The sequence below is a fragment of the Neomonachus schauinslandi genome, chromosome 6 (genome assembly GCF_002201575.2).
Source record: "Neomonachus schauinslandi chromosome 6, ASM220157v2, whole genome shotgun sequence".
Classification (NCBI taxonomy): domain Eukaryota; kingdom Metazoa; phylum Chordata; class Mammalia; order Carnivora; family Phocidae; genus Neomonachus; species Neomonachus schauinslandi.
Genome location: NC_058408.1, coordinates 146618426 through 146644579, shown reverse-complemented (window position 1 = coordinate 146644579; position 26154 = coordinate 146618426). Strand labels below are relative to the sequence as shown.

The 26154-nt window shown below is 50.3% G+C and overlaps 1 protein-coding gene across 1 annotated transcript in view; it reads left to right on the top strand.

The window, feature by feature from the left end:
* Nucleotides 1-318: 318 nt before the first annotated feature.
* The window catches only part of CHST15 (carbohydrate sulfotransferase 15), a 34865-nt gene continuing 9029 nt past the window's right edge, over nt 319-26154 (top strand). The window contains exons 1-5 of the mRNA XM_021703789.1: nt 319-1378; nt 2072-2411; nt 4380-4526; nt 7613-7769; nt 22461-22617. Of these exons, the coding sequence (XP_021559464.1) occupies nt 833-1378; nt 2072-2411; nt 4380-4526; nt 7613-7769; nt 22461-22617 (1347 nt within the window). The 5' untranslated portion in view covers nt 319-832. The remainder of the gene's footprint in view (nt 1379-2071; nt 2412-4379; nt 4527-7612; nt 7770-22460; nt 22618-26154) is intronic.

Below are 26154 nucleotides of genomic sequence, written 5' to 3'. Positions count from 1 at the left end.
TTAGCTTTGGCGTGGCTGGGACATTTGAGGATATATGGGCTGTGCAAAATATGAGGTGTTTGACGTGGTGCTGGTGGGGCTGGTGCTGGAGCCACATTTGGTGGCAGAGATTGAACCCCAAAGCCAAGCACCAGGGACCAGAAAGCTCTCCTTTTATCCCATGTGATTTTCTATGACTGGCTTGTGACCCAGCAGACTGAAACCTAGGAGTGGAAAAGAGAGCTTCTCTCCTGGGAAGGTGATCCCAGGGTTAGGGCTATCATCACATCATGTAATAAAACCTCTTTTCTTTATTGTTCAGGTAATCTGACATTTTAAAGATTTTGCTCCCTTTGAAGAGGAAACATTTTAAAGGAGCGCGGGATGTAGAAAAAGAAATCTTCACGGGCCTCTCCAAGGATGGCAGGCCGACCCATCCCTTGCTGAGACCATGATCTCTTCTAATCTCCTGGGTGTCTCCATGTTCTCCAGCGAGAATTCTTCCATTTCATTTTGTGCCATGGGAAAAACCTGAAGGACAGGCAGAATTGCTCCCACACATGTGGGCTTTTTTCCCCTAAGATTGCAGTAGCTCTTACAGAACATGACAGTTGGAGATCACTTCTTTTTGCTGTCTTTTGGAGTTGAACCAAAGAAGGCCCTTCCTCATTCTCCAGGGCTTTGGTGCCTGCTCATTTTTATATTCTATTTGTTTCCATTGCTTGTGCCTTAAAACCATCTTATCTAATCGAAAGACATCCTTAAATAAGTTTTTCCAGCACAACTTGCATGCATCCGGGCTCCTCAGGGCCTCGCCCATGGCTCTGTGGGCCAGCTGTCCAAGGGCATTACCATGAGGCACTGCATTAATTGCTGCATACAGTTGTTGCCCAACAACGAGCACAAACAGCAGGTCGGCTGCGGAGGAGGCCCCCTTCACGGTCACCCGGAGTGCCCTGCGTGCAAAGGAGAGAACAAAATTGTGCTCCGGGTGGACGGTAAACAGATGAACTTGCTTGCTGTTCTCGAGGTAAGGGCCGAGGGGAATGAGAGCTGGGGCAGGTTTCTGCGCTTCAAGAAGGGGAAGCGATGTAGCCTCGTGTTTGGATTGATGATCATGACCTTGGTGATGGCATCGTACATCCTTTCTGGGGCCCACCAAGAGCTTCTGATCTCCTCGCCTTTCCATTATGGAGCTTTCCCCAGCAATCCCAGCTTGATGGACGGAGAAAACCCTAGTGACATGAAAGAGCATCATCACCAACCCTCTGTAAATAATATTTCATACGTGAAAGACTACCCAAGCATTAAATTAATTATCAACAGCATCACAGCCAGGATAGAATTCACGACCAGGCAGCTCCCAGACGTAGAAGATCTCAAGAAGCAGGAATTGCACGTGAGTAGCCTTGTGCTAATCTCAACTGACTGACAGATTGAATTTTAAAAATAGATGCTTCCTTTTCTGTCACCATCTTTGGGAACACAGTAAAGAAAAATGACCAAAAAATGTCTCAGGTGTAACAAGGATAATTTGACAGCCTCACAGGTCAGAAGGCCCTGGAAGAGGGCTGTCTGTTCACCATGTTTACACCAAGGAGGAAATTCGAGGTACTGAATGGCGAAGCTAGACATACCCAGGGACCACCCTTCTCATAATTCCATTGGAGGACTTGAAACGGCGCCATGGTGGTTAAACTTGTTTTTGTAGATCACCATCATCCTGTTTCTATTGTGTCCTAATTAGTATTTTTGTCTCTAATGGTCATTTAAATACACAACTAGTAAAAAGATTCCAACCGTGAAATTTAATTAGATTGCTGTGTGCGCTGGCGTGTGCATGTAGAATGGATTTTGAGTAAGCTTTTATCTTCATTCTCTCCAAATTTTAGTTTTATTTTGGGCTAAGGAAAAACATGGTCTTGGCCATGTACCAAGTTTTGCTTTATTTTAGTGTTTAGCCATTGTCAAATAAAACTTCAAATGTGAGCACTCTAGCGAGGATCAGGGCATGACCGCATCATGGTTAGAACGTGTTTTTGCTAATTTCCCCCCTCCGTGTGTCTCTCCCTCTCTTTCTCTTTCGTTGCAGATGTTTTCAGTAATCCCCAATAAATTTCTTCCAAATAGCAAGAGCCCCTGTTGGTATGAGGAGTTCACGGGCAGGAACACCACCGACCCGTACCTGACCAACTCCTACGTGCTCTACTCCAAGCGCTTCCGCTCCACCTTTGACGCCCTGCGCAAGGCCTTCTGGGGCCACCTGTCCCACGCCAGCGGGAAGCACTTCCGCCTCCGCTGCCTGCCGCGCTTCTACATCATCGGGCAGCCTAAGTGCGGCACCACCGACCTCTACGACCGCCTGCGGCTGCACCCGGAAGTCAAGTTCTCCGCCATCAAGGAGCCCCACTGGTGGACACGGAAGCGCTTTGGTGAGCGCGAGGGGTCGCCGCGAGGGGCGGGGCGTGCGTGCGCGCGCAGCGCCTCTTCCTGTCCCCGCCTCCTGCCTCAGTCCTTTAGTCCTTAAGCCCCGCTTAGCCCGCTGCCACACGTCTGGTGAGGCCAACGCCGGGCGCGGTGCTCAGGGCCTTCCCAGAGGCAGGGCAGAAGGTGAGGAAACACCCTGAGACAAAGAAAGCAGGCAGTTCTTTAGTCCGCCCCCTCCCCCCGGAAAAACATCCACGGGGCTGGACCCAGCTCCCAGCCACCCAGAGAGCATTTGTTAAGTGCCAGCTGTATGCAGGGCAAGGGGAAGGGTGCAGAATGGCAGCCGTTCTTGTCCTGAAGAGCTCTGGTACACGGGCCGGCGGTGAGTGGTAAGTGCCAGTGCCAGGTGCCAGGTGGGCGTTTTCCTGGGGCTGCCCCCCCCCCCGCCCTGTACAGTGGCTTCCTGAGCATCCCCCCGCCCCAGGGGGACACTGTAGGAGGAGAGGCTGCCACACGGGGTGAGGTTCGAGCTTCTGGCTGGCTCCTCCGAGGGCTGTGAACACATCTTCGAGCTGCTTTGGGCCTCATTTTTTTCTCTGACCTGCTTTGTCCCTCTGCCTCAAGCTCAGAAGGAAAATCACATGGACATGATTCTGGGCGACCTTGCTCACAGCACCCCTTGCTCACAGGGGCGACTGTGGACATGGCCCCCACCCAGCCCGAGCCACCCCACAGCCCTCAGGTCACTGTTTCCTCCTCTTAACCTTTTCCCTTCTGCCAGGAGACGTTTGGTCACTTGGACAAATGTCAAAGCTGGGGCGGGACTCGAGGGTGTGTTTTCATGTAAAGGACCAGATTGCTTGAAGGGAATCTTAAAAGTTTTCCTTCATAGAGCCTAAGTTTAGACCAAGTCCTGTTTGTTTCCTGACAAATTGACTTAATCCTTTTGATGTTCTTCCTGGAGTGAACGAACAGAAGTGTAAATGTGTCTTTTGTGGTTTGGCAGAGGCAGCTGTGGGAGCCATGGTTTAACGTGGGGTGCTCTCCCTGCACAGCTCACCATTTGCACTAATGAGAACCAGCCTCCCGCTGGCGGGGACGAGGGAAGCTTGGGGGCGTGCTTCTGGGATCCGGTACTCAGAGTCTCTTCGAACCTCTTGCTCTTCTGCACGTGGACGTTTTCTCTCCACTTTCCATTAACCATGGTGGCTGTGGTTTGGGGTAGTGAGAGTTGCATGCAAAATTGACCCATTTTTAAGGCAAGGGGCAAATTTCGGCTGCATTGGTCAAAGGCAGAATAACTAGTGAGTTCAACTGTTTGTCTTGGGATTCCGGGACAATTCCCCTTGTTTGGACAGACAAGCTGCTTGCTCAAACAGGCCAGAGATAGAAGCTCAGATAAAAACTCCCTTTTCTGGGGCACCTGGATGGTTCAGTTGGTTAAGCGTCTGCCTTTGGCTCAGGGTCCTGGGATTGAGCCCCATGTCGGGTTCCCCAGTGAGCGGGGAGCCTGCTTCTCCCTCTGCCCCTCTCCTGCTCGGTCTCTCTCTCTCAAATAAATAAAATCTTAAAAAAAGAACCTCCCATTCCTGTTTGATACAGTGTGTGCATTCTGGATGCTGTTGCTGCTCAGCCACTTCAGGGCCCCACCTGGTGCACCTCTCAGCCAGCCCCAAAGTCTGGCCCTCCAAGCAGATGCGTTGATCGTTCTTGAACAGGTGTGCCATCCTGGAAGCCGCCACTTGCACCTGAATAGTGGTCTTCCACCCCTTGAAGTGAGCAGGTTAGCGAGGACAGCCAATTTGCAAACATTCTCTCTGCGAGCCCCTTCTGGCAGCTCACTTGGGTGGAGCCTCGGCTGCTGCATCTGGGCCCCTGGGCCTTTACATCCCTCTCGGTCACTCCCCAGGAGGCCACCCCCCCCAGCAGTGGCCGCTTCGTCCTCAGTAACTCCTGCTTCTTGGTTCTTGTAGGGATTGTCCGCCTGAGAGATGGGCTTCGGGACCGCTACCCCGTGGAAGATTACCTGGACCTCTTTGACCTGGCCGCACACCAGATTCATCAAGGCCTGCAGGCTGGCTCTGCAAAGGAGCAGAGCAGGATGACTAGAATCATTATTGGTACGGCTTCTGTGTGATTCCCCACTGGGGCCGCTCCTGCCCTGGGCCCGGCCCCCACTCCCACGGGGCCCCTTCTGCTCTGGGGCTGGCCCGGCTTTTGCTCTGGCCTGCGGAACATTTGCAGGATGCCTGCCACCTTCCCGACCTGGCCGTCGCTCTCACCCCTGTGTAAAACGTTCACATCACTGACACAATTTCTGTAAAGCAGAAATGTTTAGCAGACTTTTTAGGTCTGTGGAGACTCCCATGTACCTGTAATGGTTTTTTTCTAAAAGTTGACATTTCTTTGTTTTTATTTAAATTAAGCACACGTGCTTGGTTTCTTTTTATGACATACTGATCTAAGTTTGGATGGGGGATCATAAGCACAGGTAACCAATTAGTCATTGATTTAATACTGTGGCTTTTGGAATCCCTGGCCCCAGGGCCCTGTGAAGACAGAGGCAATTACTCCAGAAACAGATATAGCCCTAATGCATTGTTGGCGACTAATTGCTGTTGAAAAAGCCTAGCCACCGTCAAGTTAATGCCTTTAGACATTCAAAATGAGGTGGCTTGATTAATAATCATTTTTTTTTTAATTCATAAGAACGTTTTTTATTAAAAAACCTAACTATTCACTCTTTGTATTGGATTCAGCTTAGGAGAAGACATTTGTCTACTTATACCTTCTGAAAGAGAGAAATCTGGCCACATAGTTTCCTTAAATTGGTTACCTGAGGCAGCAGTCTGTATTTTTATTTTCCTAAATCTATTATATTTTGATTCTCCAAATTCAATGACTCTGTTAGCAACTAAGAGGAATTGTAATCAAAAGATGGCTCTTTGCTTTTGACTCTTCCTCTCCTAGGAGATAGGCTTACATGCCTAAACCCTGAGTTATTTATTGTTTTGTTTTTTAACTCAAAGAAATCAAGTTCTGAGAGCCAGATGAGATCAGACATCACCCCCACCCTGGTGTGAATTGGCTACTAGCTATTTTCTTGCAGCCTTGGGTCCACACACTTCAGATCACAAGTCTAATTAATATTTGACTGTGACTCCCACACCGTATGCTTCTGAGAGAATCTCATGTTCTTATGAAAGAGCTAAAAATATACATCCTAGGGCTAGGAAATAGAGCCTAAGATAATGAATGAAAAAGGAAAGCCTTAGTTTGGTTTTCTAATTTTACCTACTTCCAGATTTAAAAAGGAAAAAGAAAACATTCGCTGCTCTGATATTTACCTAAAGCAGAGTTTGGGGAGTTTTATGTAGTGGAGAGGCGTAGGGAAAGGCTGCAGCTAGCCCCGCCCATGCCACCAGCCAGCTCTGTGCCACGTGACGAGTCTCTCTTCCTGTTCCTGAACTCAGCCTGCACATCTGTACATTGGGCTTGTCGGACCAGCTCCATTCTTGCCCTGGAATGTGATTCAGCTCTGCTTCAGCTTCCTCTGGTTAGATCTTTGGTACAGCGTAAGCGTTGGTCTTCATCTCGGCCCAGGGGTCAGAGAGAGCCTTTCCTCAGTGGTGGGCTAATGGCTGGAGTCCCGAAGGATTCGAGTGGCCAGGTTCTTCGGGGTGGGGCTCTAGACACACTGAAAGGCCCCTGCCTCTGCTTTCATGGCACCTTGCTCTGCCCTGTCTAAGTGCTCATCTGGGGAGCTGATTGTTTATGGAGTTGTCAGCCTCCCCTAGATTGTGAGGTTGGAGAGGAGAGGGGATAGTCTGTCTTATTTCCCTCCTCTATCCCTAATGCCAAGCACGGTGCCAGGCACCTAGTAGACACCAGATGAATGCCTTCTGGATGGATGGATATGAAATGAACAGAGGGTGAATGAATGGTTGGATGGATGGATGGATGGACAGACGGACAGATGGACTAGCAGATGGACAAATGTTTCTATGGTTGTAGAAGTACTTTGTTTATGAGATTTGACAGAATTGTGCCTTCATTTTAGATACTTCTCTTGTTCTAATATTCTTATATTCATTGTGAGTAGAATTTTCAAAGGACTTCTGATTGACTTGTCTTTCTTGTATCCTAAGGTATTATCTTTTAAAAAAAAGAAAAAAGGAAAGACCAGAACAGAAATGCTCACCTGAATGTGATTGCACATCAACAGAATAGATAAGGCCCTGCCAACTCCCTGCATTATTGTGATGCACTCATCACTGATCAAAGACACTAGTCTTTTGGCTCAGATTTTCCCTGAATAAGTGGCTTTGAGATGTATCAAATACCCATGTAAAATGTCGGGAAATTGAATTTGTATGTAATTGATTGATTTGCCTTTCTTTCTAAATCTCTGAAGAGTCTTCTAAAAAAAATAGGGAATTGGTTCAAGTATCTGAGCAAGAGATGTTGAAATGTGTATATCTTGGCCTCATGGCTATCCTAGAATGTGTATTTAACATTTCATCCTTCATTCATACAGACCATGATAAGAAAGGGCTGGACCCACTCCCTGTCCACCCAGGCAGCACAGAGTGAGTGCCAGCTGTGTACAGGGCCATGGGGTGGGCGGGCACGCAGGACACAGCACCCTCCAGACTGAGGTCCTGTGAACCCTCCCATAAACTCTTCCTCTCGTTTGGTCTCAGAGTGTGCCCGGGACCAGCCATGGGTTGTGATTTCATGGAAAATCTGATGCAGATTGCATCTAATTTCCTAAGGAGTGTCAGCTACCCCAAACTACTCCCTCATCCCTGGTGCTTTTTGAAGGGAACCATCTAGTACATTCTCAGTGGGCCTTTAAAATGCCACAGATCTGTGCACCATGAGCAATGTCAAATATCATGAAATTGGGAGGCCAGATGCTGGGAGAGCGTTGTTTTTTTGCTTTGTTTTGTTTTGTTTTTTTTTAATACATCCTGGAGAGGAGCTGGGAGGAAGCAGATGCTCAGTGTTGCCTGGATCACTTTGATTTCCAGACAGAGACCTCTGGGTGGGAGCGGGAAGGTCACTGTGGCAGAGGGGCCTTGTCAGCTTCCTCTTCCTGGAGTCCCGTGTGCCCCCGGTGGAGCCGGGTTTGGTCCCTAGCACAGGCTGCCCCGTGGGAGCGCATAACTCAGCGCTGCTCATTTGCAGTGTTCTGTGTTTCTAGGGGAGGCCAGCGCCTCCACCATGTGGGACAATAACGCCTGGACCTTCTTCTATGACAACAGCACAGATGGAGAGCCGCCCTTTCTGACCCAGGACTTCATCCACGCCTTTCAGCCAGACGCAAAACTGATCGTCATGCTCAGGGACCCTGTGGAGAGGTGAGCACTTTGGATTTCTTGTATTTGGGGCGAAAAGGCAGTTTTGAAGAACAGCCTGCCTTCTCATCGTGAACAAGATCTTCCCTCTTTTTTTTTTAAATAAACAAGCTTAATTTGCAATGTTACTGCTATTTCTTATGTAAATGTTATTGTTGGTGCAGTCTTCACTGGGTCTAAACAAATTGTGGATTGTTTTCTTAGATCTTCTGACCGTGGCCTGTGGGCCTTCAGCCTCCGGCCTGTTTGACCTGGGGACCTCTTCGGGTACTGTGAGGGCGTACGAAACCCCCTTGGAATCGGGATGTCAGGGTTTGCCAAGGGGTTTGGCTCCCACGATTCCTTCTGTCCCGACCTGAGTGAGGCCTTTATCCCTGTCAGCTCTGAGAGTTCGGTCTCCTGCTTGAAAGACCAAAAGGAGGAGAGATGACGGGCAGGGCTGCTTTGTCGTAAAAAAGCAGGGGTCACCCACTGGGCTGAGGCACAGCTCACGTGAGACTGAGCATGGGGGTGGCCGGGCCAGCACTGGCGAGGCTTAAGTCATGATGAAGCCAGCGGGGATCGCAGAAGCTGGGGACTTCCGGGACCTGAAAATCACTTAGTGCAACAATCTGCGTGATACCATCCCATCAGAGAGAGGGGCCCTCAGCCTGCTCCAGGACCCTCGAGTGGGAGTCCCCCACCCAAGATGACCAGTCCAGCTCTGTGACAGTACTCTTCCTGTTTTGAAATCAAGTCTGTCTTTTGGGAGCATCCACCCTGGATCCGTTTTGTCCCCATAGAGCCACATAGACCCAAGGGACACTCTCCGCATGCGGGAGAGGCTGCCCGATGTTGAAGCAGACCCAACCCTCTGTGCCTCCCTTTTCTGCCTGCCTCTTGTTACGGGTTGAATTAGGCCCTTCACAAGGATATGTTGAAGTTCTAGCCCACCCCCCCCATACATGTGAGTGTGATCTTATTTGAAAACAAGGGTCTATGCAGATGGACTCAGTCCTATTGGATTAGGGTGACCCCTGATCCGGTGGTTGGTGTCCTTGTGAGAAGAGGAAATTTGGACACAGGGAGAGCACCATGTGATGGTGGAGGCAGAGATTGGAGTGACGTGTCTGCAGGCCAAGGAATGCCTAGGGTTGTCAGCTAGCACTGGCAGCTGGAGACAAGCCTAGGACGGACCCTGCCTTGGAACCCCCAGTAGGAGCCCACCCTGCTGACACCAGGATTTCAGACTTGCATCTTTCAGAAGTGTCAGAGAATAAATTCCTGCAGTGACAAGCCATGAGATAGTGGTAGTTTGTTACAGCAGCCCTAGGAATCTAATAGACTCTGTGAGTACCTTCCTTGGATGGGCATGCATTCCTGGCCTCACATCCTTGCCAATGATGATAATAAGACATGTTTGTTGTGGAAATTTTAGGAAGTACACTGGAAAGCTATAAATGAAAACTATTATAAAAAGCACCTACAATCTCCCACCAGATAGCTGTTATTTATATTGGATGTATTTTCTTCCAGACTGCTTACCTATGCAGCTAAGTGGTGTGTTTGTGTGTGTGTGTACACACACAATTGTAAGTACATAGAGTCTTACATCTTGCTTCGTTTGTTTCACATTGTTGTCCCCGGAAGGACATGCCTCAAAGTCCTGCCCTGCTCGCTCCTCCCTGAATTTATCTCTGTGTCCCTTCTGTGGAGTTCTCAAAGTGGCCCCTGCGGCCCTCAGTATGACCTGGTCAGAGGGGAGCTGGATTATCCCCCTCCGTCTCCATCCCAGCAGCCCTCTTGGTGCTACACCATAAGGCACATCTATATGCCCCAGATGGTTCTACTCTGGTTCTGTTCTCCTCTCAGCCCCTGGAATCCATCTGGTCCAGTTCTGAGGCAGACACTGACCTTGGAGCAGCTCGCCTCATCCTACCTGCTAGTTCCCACGCTTTGGAGGCAGGAGTTTGGCCCTTCTGCTCACGGAGTGGGCGGGTCCCCCTCAGTCTGAGAACAGTTGACACAAACCAGTGGTGCTCTTGTGTAGACATGATTATGTAACTGTCAGCCTTGAAAGGAAAGGCTCAGTGACTAAGTGACCCCTCGCCGCCCACTGAGGTGTTTTCACAGCTGCTCTGCCTCCCTCCCCCAGAGAGCCCCCAGCTGCAGTTCACAAGGTTGGAACATTCTCTCATGAGTGCACTTTCTGCTCACCGAATGTCTTCCTGTCACATCTCCCTAGTTCCTCATTCTGAAGAAGGTCACACTGTGCCTCAACCTCAGGAGGCCAAGAGAGCGAAAACCGACATTTTGTCACTCCCTGGGTATAGAGCAGTGGGAACCAGTCTGTGTCTGGGCTTGTTTGGTGTGTGTCAGCCGTGTTCTAGGCCCCGGGCATGGGGAACTCAAGGCTGGTTGCAAGACAGGAATTGCTGTGGTTGTTACGGTCTGTGGATTCAGCTGGAACAAGAGGGAAGATGAGAAGTGGCTCAGAAGAGGGAATGAGCTTCAGGTGGGGAAAAGCTATGGTGGAGGAGCTGAAGCCAGGCTGGGTTTTGAAGGACAAGTAAGAGTTTGCCAAGTCAACAAAGAAGGAACGTGGTTGAAAGGAAGAAGCATTCTGGACAGGGAGATCAGTGAAGACAAAGGTAAAGACCATGGGTTCTCTTGTTGGAGAGTGGAGTCAACTTCCCTACATGTGTCCCTCTCTTCCTGCAGTCCTGATTCTACCTCTGAGGACATAAGCGCCATCAGGCAAGCCTTTGAATGGGGAGGGTCATGGTGCCGCCCAGGTTCAGACAGCGAGCCAGGAGCTGGACCTGTCAAAGTCTGCCTTCCTTTAGGAGGATCAAGGGCCACAAGGTAGCACTTCCAAGTAGTCACCATGTTTTGTTTTGTTTGCTTGCTTTTTGGAACAAATACTTTGTCTTATAGGAACTGAAAGTGAAAATTTCTTACCTTTCTGGTCCTCAACAGAGCTAGTTCATCAATTCAGATATTGAGTCCTGACCACATGTTGGGCACTGTGCTGGGTGCTGAGCATATACATATCCCTGAAGGATGAAGGCCTACCCAGTGCCTACCCTCTGGGAGCTGGCACTTTTACCTAGAAGTGAGGCCCTTACTCTCTAATGGTGGATGTCGTGGTGCTGAGGAGGGGATGGCGGGTTGCCATGGTGACAGCCTGCATCAGGAGGCTAACCCAGTTGTTGGGTTGCCTGCTATGTTAGTCATCTACTGCTGCGTAACAAATCACCCCAAAATTCAGCAGCTTAAAACACCACACATCTAGTATTGCACAGTTTCTGTGGGTCAGAATCTGGCACAGTTTACTGCATCTTCTCCTTCAGGATCTCTCCCAGGGCTGTATTCAAGGCTTCACCACAGTGGGGTCTCATCCAAAGGCTTGACTGGGGAAGGCTCTGCTTCCACGCTCACATGCTTTTAAGCTCATTGGCAAAATTCAGTTCCTCAGTGGCTGTTGGAAGGAGGGTGTCCATTCTTTGCTGGCCGTTGGCTAGAGGCTACCCTCAATGCCTTGCTTCTGGGTCTTGCCAAAATGGCTGCTTGCTTCATCAGAGCCGCCAGGGAGAGAATCAGTGGGCAGGGCAGAAGGCATGATCTTTTGTAATCTGATCACTGGAGTGTCAGCCCATCACCTTGACCACATTCCGTTGGTTAGAAGCAAGTTACGAGGGCCAGGCCACACTCAAGGGGAGGAGGTGGCAGGGTGTGCATGCCGGGGAACAGGGATGATTGCCTACCACACCTGCTCCCCATTTCCCTGTCTGATCGTCCAGGAACCTGGGCCCCAGCGGTGTGACCAGGAGCAGAGAAGCTGCCAGCGCATCACCGTGTCCACAGACAGCGCCTGCGCATGTGCAGCGGAGGGTGTGTGTTCATGTGCACGTTTTCTGTGTGGGTTACTGACAGCAACAGCTGTTCCATTGCTTTTTAAACGTTGATAAAAAGTATGCAACAATAGGAATTTCTTTTTTGAAACCCGTGACTCATGGCCTGTCTTAAATGTCTGGCTTATTCGCCATTCCAGCCGGAAAGGATGATAGATATCAATGTTTAGATTTTTTGAAGAAACAAACACTTGGAACCCCTGTTTCCATTAGTCTAACTGGGTCCCAGGCCATCAGCCCACTTGGTTCATTCCGTGACCTTGCTTTTCTGCAGGGGAAGGATCTAGGGGTTGCTTGCTGCCAATGGGATTAGGCTAAACTGTTCTTTCCATCTACAAATTGGTGAGGACAGGGGTGGAGTTTATTTTTAGTTTCAGATTCACATTTAGCCTTTATTTCTAGAATTGATCTGAGGTAGAGGGTTTTTAAAACGTTGGGATTGCACACAGAATCAAATCAATCACTTTTACATTTCCAGAGAAAGGTGCAAATGGTACGTTCGTTGTTCCCTGCTCTGGAGGAGAACAGAGGAATAGTGGAAGGCGGGTAGGCTGGTTCTTGTGGCCAGAAGGGCCAGCCAAGTTTCACGCTGCAAGTTTCTCTATGTAAGAGATAATGACAGTTTAAAAAAGTGAAGCATTTCTAGGCCAAATTGGTGTAATTAAAAAGCAGAATTTTTCTTCCTTTAATTTGATTCTAAAGTGGGAAAGACTGTTCTTTTCAGCACATCTCCCGTTAGCTTCCCACCTCTTCATTTGTGAGTGGTTGACAGAGTTCATCTCGTAATTCAGAGGCCGCCTTCATTAACTGCGACAAATGGCTGGAAGGTGCTGAGCCCTCTTACGTAGTTTGTTCAGGGGACCCTTGGAGTGGGGTCACATGCCATCTGTTAAGGATTTTACCATGTCTGTGTTTTGGGTTTAGTTCTGTGCGTAATATTAATGCCAGGCATGGCAGTGACCAGCACAGGATGCTTGGTGCTCACGTTTTATGACGGGTGGGTCAGACGGGAAGGAGAAGTGAGCTCAGTTAAGAGTGAGAAGTTGATTTTGACCCGGGCACCTTGAGCCTTGACTCCTGGGGCTTTGTTTTCTTTATCTGCTTGTAGAAACTGACTTTTTAACAATCCACTAGACTGGGTCAATAATTAATCTATGTATGACGATGCACTAGGAAGGGAGGGGATGAAGCATTTAATGAAATGCATCCATTTAAATGCATTTGGTCATTTGGACAGAGTAATGAGCGAAGCTAAGCCTTTGGACAGGAGTCCTGGTTTCATGGGTTTTACTCCATTTGCAAAGGGGAAGGTAGGGCATGTGGGTAGTAAGTGGCAAACCAGGGTCACCTTGATAGAGTCATAGCCTTGGGGGACCAGACAGTCCCAGCTCTGCCTCTGACCTTTGGCAAGCTGCTTGACCTCTCTGTGTCTCATTCCTTATTGGTGAGATGGAAGGAAAATAGTCCTGCTTTTAGGGTTGGGAGAATAACTTAATATATGTAATGTATTTAAACAGTGCTGGACAAACACAAAATATTATGTAATCATTAGCTATTATTACTAGGTCACAGTAGTAGTAAATAATAATAGTAACCAGGGTGAGCACTCCTTTACTCACTGAACAATTATTGGACACCTTTGAAGTGCTAGATGTGGGACATACATTGGAGGGCAAAATCCTTGTCTGCCCTCCTGGAGCCTATGTCCAATGGAAGGGGTGGGGACAGCCCTCAATTAAGTGACCTCAGGGTTAACTCCAGGCTGCCTCTGTGCTAAGCCCTGTTCAGGCATTGCCTCACTTACACTTGGCAAGTAGGTGTGTGGGCTCAGTGGGGCTAAGTCACCTACTTGCCATCACCTGGTTAGTAGTGGCCAGGCTGGATTTGAGCCCGTGTTGGTTTGGCTGAGGAGTCGAGCTGTCCTCCTTATCAGAGGCTGGTCCTTGGATGCAGACGTGGAGACAGCAGTGTGTGTGCCGGAGGTTTATGGGGCCCATCGTGGGACAAGCCAGGCAGTGCAAAGGGTCAGGCCGTGACGCAGTCACTCAGAGGTCTCCCTCACACCATCAGGAGCCATGTGGCTGGGATGGCTCTTCCAAACTGTCGCCAGTGAGGCCTCTCCCATCCAGCAGCCACTGTGCGCAGTCTGCCCTGGAGAGGCTTCACCATGGGTGGAGCAGGTCTTTCCAGCTGAGGGCAGATGCTGGGCGGGACGGGACAGTGAGCCATCAGCAGGATGACTCCCCACTTTTGCAAAGCTCTGTGAGCGGTAAGGACCCCTGTCTTCCTGGGTGGCTAAATGTGGACTCCGCATCAGCAAGAGCCAGATGCCAATCCCAGGCGACATCGCGTTCAGATGGCAGGAAGCCGTGCCGACCGAAGCTTCTGAATCGCTGTAGACCTCTGACCTGCGGCAGGAATTTCTCTCGTTGCTCAGCCTGTGCTGAGGATCTTCTCCAAACAGCTCAACTTCTCTAGGTCCCTGGAAGCACTGACGCCGCACCACAGACATGTTCTGCGGCAGGAGAGGGATGCTGGCACGCCAGCGTCCTGTGCCATATTCTCTGTCACACGTTTGCACGAGGATTAGAGGGCAGGCTGTTCCTCAGCGCTGATGGATCAGTCATTAACGTCCGTGATCTTCAAGGGAAATTCGGAGAACTCTGTGGGCAGGAGCTGGAGTAGGGGGAGAGGCCGTGGAGCGTAGAGGTCGTGACGGCCATGGATCGAGTCCATGCCCTGCCTCCCTCCCTCCAGCTCCTACTCTCACCTTTGTGTTTACGACCCTGGAGGATGAAGGATCAGTGGCAGCCTGCAGGAGACTATAGTCGAGTGTCTCTCAGCGGCCTGTTTTCCTGGCAAACTGAGGCATTTCGCGTCTCAGAAGCGGTCTGTCTGGGTGTCACTGGCATGCCTGTAATGAGCCCTAAAAGTGGCATGAGGGCACGTCCATAGGGCTGAACTGGGAGCCACCCTAGGGCCAGGGGGTTGGCCTGAGACGTCAGAGAGGGGAGGGTGAGCCGGCCAGGCCCCGGCCAGGATAGCGTGGGCCCTCGTGAAGGTGCTCCGACGGTCATTCGGGAGTAACGCCTGGTGAGGGGCCAGATCTTGTTACTGGGGAGAGAAAAATAGTCATGCTGAAGATTCCCGTGTGTCTGACACAGTTTATTTTTTTGGGAAATGCTTACAAAGTCATCGGCAGTCCTGAGTATTCCCAAACGGATTGTTTGCGGAGGGCGAGGCACACCGGGGAGAGGGCTGCCTCGTTGCTCTGTCTGCAGAGGCTGTGGGCTGTGGGTCCACCAGGCCAACATGGGGGAGGGCGCTCAGTCCACTCTGGACCACCAGGTCACTTCAGGGACCTCGATTAGTGAGGTTGGCGAGTTAAAGCTGTTCAAGGGAGGGGGTGGGACAGTGGCCACACTCTGTGGTGGGGTCCCACAGCCTGGGATCCAGACCTGGCTTTGCTGCTGCTTTACCCAAGGGTAGCCCAGTGATCCTGTGCACTTCCTTTTCTTCTCTGCCAGAAGACACCTGCTGTCAGGATCACCAGGAAACTGTGTGAAAGTGCTTTGTAAACGATGCCAGGCTTGTAGAGCAAAGGGATGTTTGGTATCGTCTCTGAGAGGTTCTACCCTTTGTTCCATGAACGTTGACCAAGGACCCATGATTGGATGCTCTGGAAGAAACAAAGGTGAACCCAGAACCCTACTCCTGCTCAGGGGGAAGAGACGACCCAGCCCAAATGAGCTCAGTGAGCTAGAGATGTTGCATCCTTGTGGACATGTTTAGGTCCAAACTTGGATGTTCTTCTGTGGCAGAAAATGAGCCTCATCAATGTTACCCATGTGTAGGGCTTGGGTGGCTCTCGACTTTGCCTCCAAGTGAGCTAGCCCGGCCAGTCCTGCTTCATTGTTCCTCATGATGAGAAATTCACAGCTTATGATTCAGTGAGACAGAAGGGCCTCCTTCCCGGCCATGTTAAATGGCCTTACTTCCTTGTAGGGAAAAATATACATAATCATTATTGATGGCACCATATCAGAGGTCAGGGAGTTATTGATCAGTGATTTGAATGTGGATGCCAGCAAATGGAGAATGATGAGGGGCTCTCTGGGTTTCATTTTTGTAATCACCCTTCAGGTGGCTGCAGGACAGTGGAGATGTCATGAGGTGGGGGGCTGAAGCGGAAGACAAGAGCGTGCCCACCTCTTGGGGGCTCCTGGTGGAGGAAATAGGCCGTTCACATGCGTGTCATTGAGAAGCTGGCTGGCGGGGGCTCTGGGCGCTCAGCGAAGTCGGGGCCAGCACAGCCTGTGGTGAGCCCCTCCAGGAGCTGTCAGCTGCTCCCCGCCGCCCACCACCTCAGCGTCCGCCCCCGATCTTTTCTCAGAGCCCGGCTCTCCGAGACGCCTGATGCACGGAGCAGTAGCTGGAGAGAAGGCATTGCTCAGGCTCTCTGGACAGAGCTGATGCAGTCGAACGGTCTGTGTGCCCTGTGGGCGTGGGATCTCCGTGACTTCTCCCGTGAGCCTCCCTGCGAAGTGACAGGTTAAAACGGACAGCGACTTTCTGGGGTGATGAAAATCTTCTGGAATTGGCTGGTCCACTGAATTTGTGCGTCTGCTAAAAACTACTGAATTGTTGGTATGTGGATTACATCCCAATTTTAAAATGGTATGAACACAACCATGACAAAAGGAGGAGAAACCAGCTTCCCTAACTAGTGACGTTTGAGCTAGAACCTGCCTGGGTCTCCTCATTGCGGGAAGGCCGACCGACAAGCACATTATCATTTAATTGCTAAAATCGTTGAAACAGCCAGTGACTATCAGCTTATGCAGGTGCCCAAAGGTCACTCTGGGAGCTCTGAAATTCTAATAAATACCTGAATCCTGTTTGTTGTTGCTATCATTTTCTGGATGCCCAATGCGGTGCTATGTAACCACATCGGCTTTTCCTGATCGTGGCAGTGAGGCCCGTCGTGTTTATCCTGAGCGTTTGTTTGCTGTTCTGTTACGCGTCGTGATTGCTTTCTGTCTCCTGTAACTTATTAACTAGTTTTCTAACAGCCTTCCAAATCACCGTGCACCTCAAACAATCAGAACATCAAAACAAAACCCCAAACCCATCGGCTCAGATGGCTAACACCCTGCTCTCGTCAGCTGTTGATTTGGCTCAGTCCCTAAACTCGGAGGCCAGGGGCCGAGGCCTGTTGGGTCACAGGGCTTTGGGCTCAGGCAGACCTGGGTTGGTTTGGGCCCCAGCCGCAAAGTCTCCCGGGCTGTATAACCTTAGGAAGCTCCCTAATCTCTCCAGAAGCCAGTCTTCTCCTCTTAAGACAGGGCGACGACACTCAGCCTGTGTCTCCGGTTGCGGGGCAGGTTGTGAACACAGAACGAGGACATGCGTGCAGTACCCAGCGCAGGGCCTGGTGAGGGGCAGCCCCATCAGGGATGGAAGCCGTGAGGACCGAGGCAGCTGAAGCCCACAGCACTTGCACGAGCCTGGCCTGCAGGGGCAGACCACGGAGTCATGGCTGCCCCCGTTGTTGTGGCGATTGGTCCCCGCCCCCGCTCATGGAGTTTCAGTGTCATTGAAGAGATTCACCATTGGCCTTGGTATAACTGTCTCGATTTTACATGGTGGGGCCTACAGTGATGGCCCTGATGGCCACTCCTCTGTCCCCATGGGAGAGACGTGGTCCCTTCTAGAGGCACCAGGTTGAGGGAACCACCCCTTGCACACACATTCTCTCCCGCTCCCCCTAGCAGCAGTGCTGGTTCCCAGGATCCCCGCACTGTCCAGGCAGGAGCTGAGCCGCACCTCCACAAGGGCCGACCCCCCGTCACGGGGCTGCCCAGGAGCCTTCTAAAATAGCCGTAGCACAGAAGGCCCAGAATGTATTTGGACTTATATTTGGAATTGCTCTTGGAAACAGTCCTGGCCAAATGTAACACCCATCTGGGATGGTTGAAGAGGAAGAAAAATAGGTGGTTCAGCAGAAGGGGGCTTGGCAGCCCCTAAGCTGCCAGGGGGCTGGCTGGGTTTCAGGGTCAGCTGGCTCTCACTCAGCCCCGCCAGCCATGATTGCTCCTGCTGCCGGGGCCGCTTGCTTCATGCTGGACTGTCCCAGCTGGAGACTTTTTCCCTTCAAACTAGTTCCTGAACCTTCTACCCATTGGTCAGTCCTTCAGGAGCATGGTTCAGGTCTCCTTCCAGCCCAGGACAGCCGTATAGCCATTGAAACTTATTCTTCCTTCTAAGTCTTGCTTCTTCAGATGGAACAGCTCCTTCCCCCCAACATTCGGTACCCAGCACTGAAGCAAGCAAGCATCTTTTGGGGTCCCAATGTGCCAGGGTGGAGCAGAGCGACACCCTTCCTCATTCCCAGTGCCCTACCTTTGTTAATGCATCCCGAGATTTGCATAAGTGTCCAGGCAGTTCTGTGGTGATTCGTTATGAGCTTATGTCAGCTTAAACCTGTTGTGTATTATCCCTGCTGGCTTCTCTCCCCTACTTCATCTTCTACAGTTGATTTTAAAAACGAAAATGTGGATGTTTAGATTTATCTCTTGTTACATGGGTGTGCCTACTCCAGCTTTTGGATCCTTACTCTTGATACATTTCCTGCTCTTCTCAACATTTTCTGAATGACTTTAAACTATCCAAGTGGCTTTCAGTCATCCTTGGTCACTACCTGGTCCTTTCCCCCCAAGAGAGTAGCTGCGGGGAAATCATAGCAGTGAGTATTGCTGACGTTCTTATGAAGCATGAGCCTCATTTTTCAGGGGACCCAAATAGCACTCCCTCAAAAGCGAGAGCTCATGCTTCTCCTTTGCCTTCCTTCTTGTATCTCTGTGGGAAAGCGACCCTGTGCCCCCCATCCAGCTGCGCACTCAGGACTCCGCCAGGGTCTCAGGGTAGGAGAGAGGTGCTGGCAGAAATGACTCCTCAGCCTTCCTGGCAATGGGAGGTTAAAACCCACACAACAGCCTGGGACTGTTGCAACAAATTTCCATAAACCTGGTGGCTTAAAGCAACAGAAATCTATTCTCTGGCAGTTCTGAAGACTAGATATCTAAAGGCCAGGTGTCAGCAGGGTAGGTTCCTTCTGGGACTTCTGAGGAAGGGACTGTCCCAGGCCTGTGTCCAGCTGCTGCTGGTGGCTGACAGCCCGGGGTGGTCCCCGGCTTGTGGCGGTGTCACCCCTTCCTCTCCCTCCGCCTTCGTGTGGCCTTCTCCCCTGTGTCTCTGTCTCCTTTGTAAGGACACCAGTCATCGGATTTATAACCCACCGTATATCCGTATGATCTTCAACATAATTTCGTCTGCAAAGACCCTGCTTCCAAATAAGATCCTATTCACAGTTACTCGGGACATATTTGGGGGGGATTTACAGAATCCACACAGAAGGGATGGCCGTTCGTTGTGATGAATAAAGTCTCTGCTCAGATGTTTTTGACAAAGAGGAGCGTGAAGGACGTATAGTTAAAGATCTACATCCTGACATGCACGTGGGCTCAAGGGAGTCCCGAGGCCCACCGCACATTCTGTGGGCAGATCCAGGGTTCCTGGAGGGTCTGAGAGGCCAGGGACACCCCCTCCGCTCTACTGAGGAAGTGAGCCTGGCCTGTTTGTAAAAGGCCTTGAACCTGCCTCATAGAAGATGGGATCCTGAGTTCATTTCACCTCACCTCAAACAGATGAAAATCCGTAGTCCTCCTGCCCCCTATCAGGGCTGGCCTGGCCTGGCCTGGTTGGAACATCAGCCGTGTTCCAGTTTATGCTCTGTGATTACTTCCTGATCTCTAAAGAATTGTATGGAATCAGCATGAAGTTACTTGGTGTTTAAAATTGAGGCAGGTTTCGGGGCTCTTGTTTTATTTATGAGCCAGACATCCACAGGAAATGTTCTTACTACAAAATCAACTCTCAGTATGGAAAGCTTGGCCCAGTGGTTGGGTTTTTAGATAGTAATTTATGTGATAGAATTCCAGTTCGACCAGAGAATGTGGATAGTCCTGTAGGAGTCCTTGGTAAGAACTTTGGTCTTGGATTTACTATTAAACACAGATTTTGATGACAGTTTCAAAGGTGTCACTTTTCATGGATAGTTTCATGGCCTGGGCCATAATATCAGTGGGACTGATAAGAAATGTGTGAGCTGGGAAAGGCACCCCATCAGACTCATGGCCACATGGTGTGTGTGGCACATAAACTTAATTGTTTTTTGAGGCCCATGCAAATCTGATTTTGGCCTTTACCCATCAGCCTCTAGCTTATACTACGACCAGCCTGCAGTGATGGGTGCTGCGATGGACAGGTGATGTTGGGGGACACTGTAACAGGTGGATGTAGTGTTATCCTGGGTAATGTGCCCATGTGGGTGGGCACAGATCTGGGGGGCATGGACTCACCAGTCACTGAGCATCACTAATGACGGGTCTGGAAACAGGGTCTTTTGAAGAGTTAACCGAACAGGCTGAGGTCTACAAAACTCTCCCATTCCAGGGTGTGTGTAGACTCTAGGCCATCTGTGGGCAGATCCCAGGCATCTCCAGACTTCTCACAGGTGTCCTCTGTAGACACTGGCTGTAGATGGATTCTGAAGGGGTTAAAGGCCCTGTGCCAAATGTCTGAGGTGAAGCAGCTCTGGTCCCTGAGAAGCCATGCTCGTGTTATCCATATATCTGCATACCCTCCTGTTAGAGGGAGGGGCGTGGGAGGAACATTTGCAGTGGGCCTGGGCCATGGGGGCCCTGTGGTTTCCGCCCCAGTGGGTGTGCTGAGCGCTCAGGTCGGCCGGAGTGCAGAGAGTAGCTGGCAGGACAGATGTGTACTCCTCAGACATTTGGTACGGAGTAAAGATTTACTGACTTCCCTTCACTGGAATAAGTGAAGCCACGTTGGAGAAGTTGGGGTGGGGGGGAAGAAAGTATGGTGTTAGCAGGTGAGAGAACGTGAGTCCTTGGAGCCAGGGGGCCGCCCCGCGTCAGCCCCATGTTCCCACAGGCAGGCAGAGGATGGTGTATGAGGGAAAGGTGCAGCAGGGAGGTCATGTCGGAGTGGGCATTGGAAACACACCAGGCAGAAATGAAGAAGGGATTTTTGAAAAACAAAAGATGAAGACTCACCCTCTCTGCAAGCAGAAAGCAGGAAGATTCAGTGTGGGAATTCACAACTCAGTTGTGTTAAAGAAAGAAGTTATGGGGTGACAGTGGAATCACGGGCCTGCCAAGCTGCAGTGTACCATCTCACCTGCTTTTATGGGTGCTCAGAATCCTCCAAATGAGGTGATTGGAAAAGTGCCACTGTGGTAGGTCTGTGACCTGACTCCATCCGATACAACTTGATGCCATCTTTGTTTTCGAAAATATAAAATATGCAGATATGTGCTTGAGTAGGCACAGAAAATTCCTGGAAGGCTATTTCAGCAACTGAGAACGAAGGTCACCTTTGGGGAGCAGGACTTCCAGTTAGGACCACCAGAGAAACTGGGCAGGAAGACTCTCCATGCTGCATTTATTGTGGTGTTATGATTCATCTTGTCTTATTGGTTGTTTATGTGATATAAGAAAAGAAATATCCCATGCTTTAGAAAATCTATCTGTAATGCAAAGAGTCCAGTAAAATATATTTGCAGAGGATTTATTGAAGGGAGGAAGGTTAGAAAGAAAGAGAAGGCAAGCAAGCAAGCAGACCCTTATCCTGATGCTTGTTCAAGGCTGGAAGGCAGGCATCATTCAGGACCATTGGAGGGGGGTCAGGACATGGCGGGGGGACAAAGACTGGCCTCAACTCCGGGTACAGTGGGGAAAAGTGGGGACTTATAGCCAAGGAGGAGTGGGGGGTCAGGGGGTTGGAAATTACTGAGAAGACACATCGGGGTAAGTAGGTCGGGGTTTTGACCAACCGGACCTAGCAGGATTCTGGCTGAAGACAGGCTGGGGGGATTAGACATCTCCGGGGGGGGGGTGGGGGACCAGGAACGCACCACATATTGAGGGTGATCAGATAACAGAGGGTGGGGGATTCTGGCTAAACTGACCTAGCAGGATTCTTGCTGAAATTGGGCAATTCGGGGATGGATGTGGTCATCTACAAGGTGAGGCCTACTTGGGAAGAAGATTTAGAGGAGCCCCAGTAAAGTTTGGTCAAGGAGTGGCACCGCAGGAAGACATGGCACATCCATGTGGTGGGATCTGTGTGAACAGACCTATGGACAAACAGACAGGGTTACAGGTGACTGCATGCATATGTGGGGGTGTTTTTATATTGTGTTAAAAAATAAGTCCCTACTAATCTAGAAAGATACATCTTATAATTTTTTTTTTTTAATGTTTGGAACGTCTGTGGAATGGGCAGGAATTTTTATGAGGAACTGTAATGTTGTAAGAGCAACAGATGTTCTTGTTGCCTCGGATGGGAGGGAGAGAGATATGAAGGAGCATAACATTTTCATGGCCTGTCTTCGCTCTTACACAGTTTCTGAGCTTACTGGGACAGGGAAAGCAGGGCAGCGTGCTCAAGAGGCTGGAAAGAATAAAGAAAGTACTGGTGGCTTGTCTGGGGCCAGTGTAGACAAGTCTGAGTCCAAGAGATTGTGTGTGGCCCTGGCAGAGGTGGGGAAGTGTGAGAGGCGGTAGGAAGTGGCCCATCCACAAGGGAACAAAGAGAAATGGCAGGGTCCTGATGTACAAGATGAGATCGAGTGATTGCATGTTGATTGTAATTGTCATCCAAGGAGCATGATTTCTCATTCCCAGGTGGTAAAAATATCTATTTATTTTATTCACAGGTTATACTCTGACTATCTCTACTTCGCAAGTTCGAATAAATCTGCCGATGACTTTCATGAAAAAGTGACGGAAGCTCTGCAGCTGTTTGAAAATTGCATGCTTGATTATTCCTTGCGTGCCTGCGTCTACAACAACACGCTCAACAATGCCATGCCTGTGCGTATCCTGGAAGCCCGGCCCCCCTCAGAACAGGCGCCTTGGTGCTTATTATGCAGGCGGCATGGTGGATGGGATGGGAGCATAGAAACACAGAGAAGCATTTGAATGTGCAGACGCCTCTCCCCACGCCCCTGAGTGGTGGCTAATGCACACACAAATATGCACGGACGTAAAAACTGTAAAGGGATGGGCCCTTCCAGCTGGCACCAGGCTTTCTTCCCTGCTGATCTCCCTGGTACAATACTCTCTCCTCCCTCTGCAGGGAATGAGGGTGCATTTAGGAAGATTACCATGTAGTGAGGCTCAGAAAACGCACCCTGCAATTAGGATTGGCAGACATGGGGACCCAGCTCTCAAACAGTCTTAAGCATGTTCTCCAGTGGTGGATTGTTCTGGTGGTTTAAAATATTGCCCACTGGTGACTTCCAGTGTCTTCGGCAGAGCCTGAATGGAAAAATATTTTCCCTTGATCTCTTTTCTTTCCTCTTGTTTGCCTTCCGGAATATAGCTATACATTCTTGCCTTGTTTTATGCAAAAGAAGCAGCTGGTGGTGAATTCAGCACACTTTGGCTAAGGGTGGTTTTCTGCTGCACAGCTCCGGGTTGTGTGAGTGCCTTTACAGTAGGTTTGTGCAGCAAGAAAGCCTTTCTGTCCCGGGGTGTGGTTCACGAGCGCTGCTCTGTGGAGCGCATCATGTGGTAAGGCAGACAGATGTGCTGGAGGTAGAGGCTGGGAACCCCCTGGGCGTGGGGAGTTCAAGGTCAGGGGGTTTCATACCCTTTCTTGTTATCGAGGTCATCCTCTCTGGAAGGCAGGGTACTAGTTCTGGCAGGATGCATCGGGCAACGAGTTGGATTGAGGCTCTCCTGCCAGAGTTTTTAGTTTGTCAGAGAAGCTGCAGACAAGGGCACAGATCCGTACAGAATCTGGCGGGGGGGTGTAGGGTAGAGGAGTGGCCTGTGGAGCCAGACAGTGCAGTTCCCAGCCTGGGCATTTACTAGCCGTGTGACTCGGAGCAGTTGTTTCAGCTTCTCTGAGACTCAGTGGCTTCTTCATAAAATGGAGTGATACCACTGCTTTACCAGGCTTTTGTAAGGATCAGAGCGATAGTTCATTCACATGGAGGGGAGAAATAAATAATCCTTTTCTTCTAGCCATCATAGAGTCATTGGTTGGGGCCCCATAAATTAGACTGACAAAAGACATTCACAAGAGAAAAAAACCCCACAAGTTTATTAACGTGTGTGTTGCAGATACACACATCCCTGACGAGTAACTCAGAGGGATGGTTAGAACTCAGGCTTATATAATGTCTTAACAGGAGAACAATATATTTGTAGAGAGGTGACCAGACAAAGGGAAAGGACTTTGAGTTTCTAGGGCAACAAATTGTGAGAAGGTGAATAAATGTATGAGGAACTAATGGCTGGTAAGGGCGAGTTTTAGTGAGGTTTGTTAGGTCAGATCCTTGGTGCTATTTTAAGGCTGACAAAGGTCTAGAGTTGTCTGCAGTGATAAACTTTGGTCCATCCTGGTGGAGAGAGCAGGAAGAGCACCCTTACAAATTTAGGTACTGCTTGTAGGCAAACGGGGTGAGGGCAGAGAGATTTTCTTATATCTGTGTTTCTTCTCAGTTGCTTTCAGCTCAAAACAATCCTTATACCAAAGTGGTATATTTCAGGGCAGCGTATTCTGCCACCCTTCACATGCATTCATTGTCTCACTGTGTCTGTGCCTGGCACCTGGGCTGGGACTGCAGCCGTGGCAGGACAGGCATGTCCTTGGGTCCCGGTGCAGCCCCAGCTCTAGCAGTGTGAGTGACATAGAGGCTGGGATAGAAGCTGTGGCCCCCAGCAGAGGCCACCTGGACACGGCATCAGGGGGACTTCCTAAGAGAGGTAATGTTTGAGCTGAGGCCTAAAGGATGAGTCTCCCGGGGACATGGAGATAGTGAGATGTCCAGGTGAGGGGAGCAGGATGTGCAAAGGCCAAGGGGTGAGCATGGAGGGTATTTGCTACAGCCACCACAGCACGTGGTTGTGTGGGTGGTGGGGTGATGGCATGATCCTGCATCACCGAGGATGTGGTGAGCCTTGGAGGTCTGGACTTCATCCTGAGGGAGAGATGAGGGAGATGGGTCCCCAGGAGGGCTTAAGGAGAGGATAGTTGTAGCAGTTCTGCATTTGAGAAAGATGCCTGGTGTCCGGGGTTCCCAGGGGTGGGAGGGGGCCTGTCTCCCAGAGACAGGGAGGCCAGGGTTGGGGTGGGATGGGATTTCTAGAAGAGAACTGGTGGCAGAGTCAGGGTAGGAGAGGATGGAGCTTTCTAGAAACAATTAGGAGGAACAGTGGAAAGGATTGTGCAGATGGATTAGATGAGGTGGTGGTATCAGAGGGGAAGCCACGTGTTTTCTGGCTGACGTGCCAAGTACACTATTTGCTTCAAGATGGCTCTGGCCCTTAGCTGTTGCTTTTTATTATGATTATTTATGACCATGAGGGTCATCCATGCAGGGCCTGCTGGAGAGAAGAGCCACTTCCCAGAGACATTTCCTGAAAACTCGTAGGCGTGGCGTGAAATGGGGACTGACCTCACTCACAGCCGAGACTCGATTCGTCTCCAAGGGCATACACTGGGTGCCTATTCTGTGCTCAACACCATGCTCAGTGCTGGAAGAAACACCAGCCAGGGCGTGGCCTGGAAGGGAGGGAGGGCACAAGGCAGGACAGGGAGAGTAGAGGTGACTCATCCAGCCAGCGTGTTTCAGAGAAGGTGCTGGAACCATCCTGTGCCAGTGCCGTGTAGCACACTTGTCGAGAGACTAGATGGTTACTCAGAGTCCGGTAATTTGGAACAGAGAGGCCCGAAGGGGCTGCATGGCCTGGCACCAGCAAGAAGTGCAGGTAGACTCTTGGTTTTATTATTGTTATCGTGGAAGGTAAAGTGTGCAGAAGCAGGGAGGGAAAAACAACTCAAGAAAGCCGTCACGTGAGGGGCAGCCGGGAACCGTGTATAAGACTGTTAGCATGGATCTTAGTGAGGTCTTAAAGGGGGCTGTGGCGGTTGGGAGAACTGAGCTCAGCAGGCCTCTGTGTCTTACTCATTGTCATCACTGTTCTCAGCGCAGACCGATGACGGGAAGAATTGGCTTTTGCCACACGCATAGAGCTGTTGTCATTTATGTGTGTTCCTGTTCTTATTGTCTCTTTTGCCCACTGAGGTCTTGTTCTCCCACGTCCCAGGCTGCGTGACTACTGAGTTCTCTCTTGAGGAGATTATCTAGCAGACACTCTGAAAGGGAGGCATAGGTGTGGGCTTTACTTCCAGGGCCTTCTACGAGGAAGCGCTTACACGTGCTGGATTTGGATGGGCAAGGCCAGGCAGTGCCAGGTGGAGCTCCTGACTGGAGGTACAGCTTATTTCAGGGGCTTCACATTGTGTGTCTCTCACGGAAGAATGAGCGTCTGACATAAATGTGATACAAAGAGTGGACGTCTGTGCTGCCGGGCACTCTGCACGCCACCGCCCCCCCC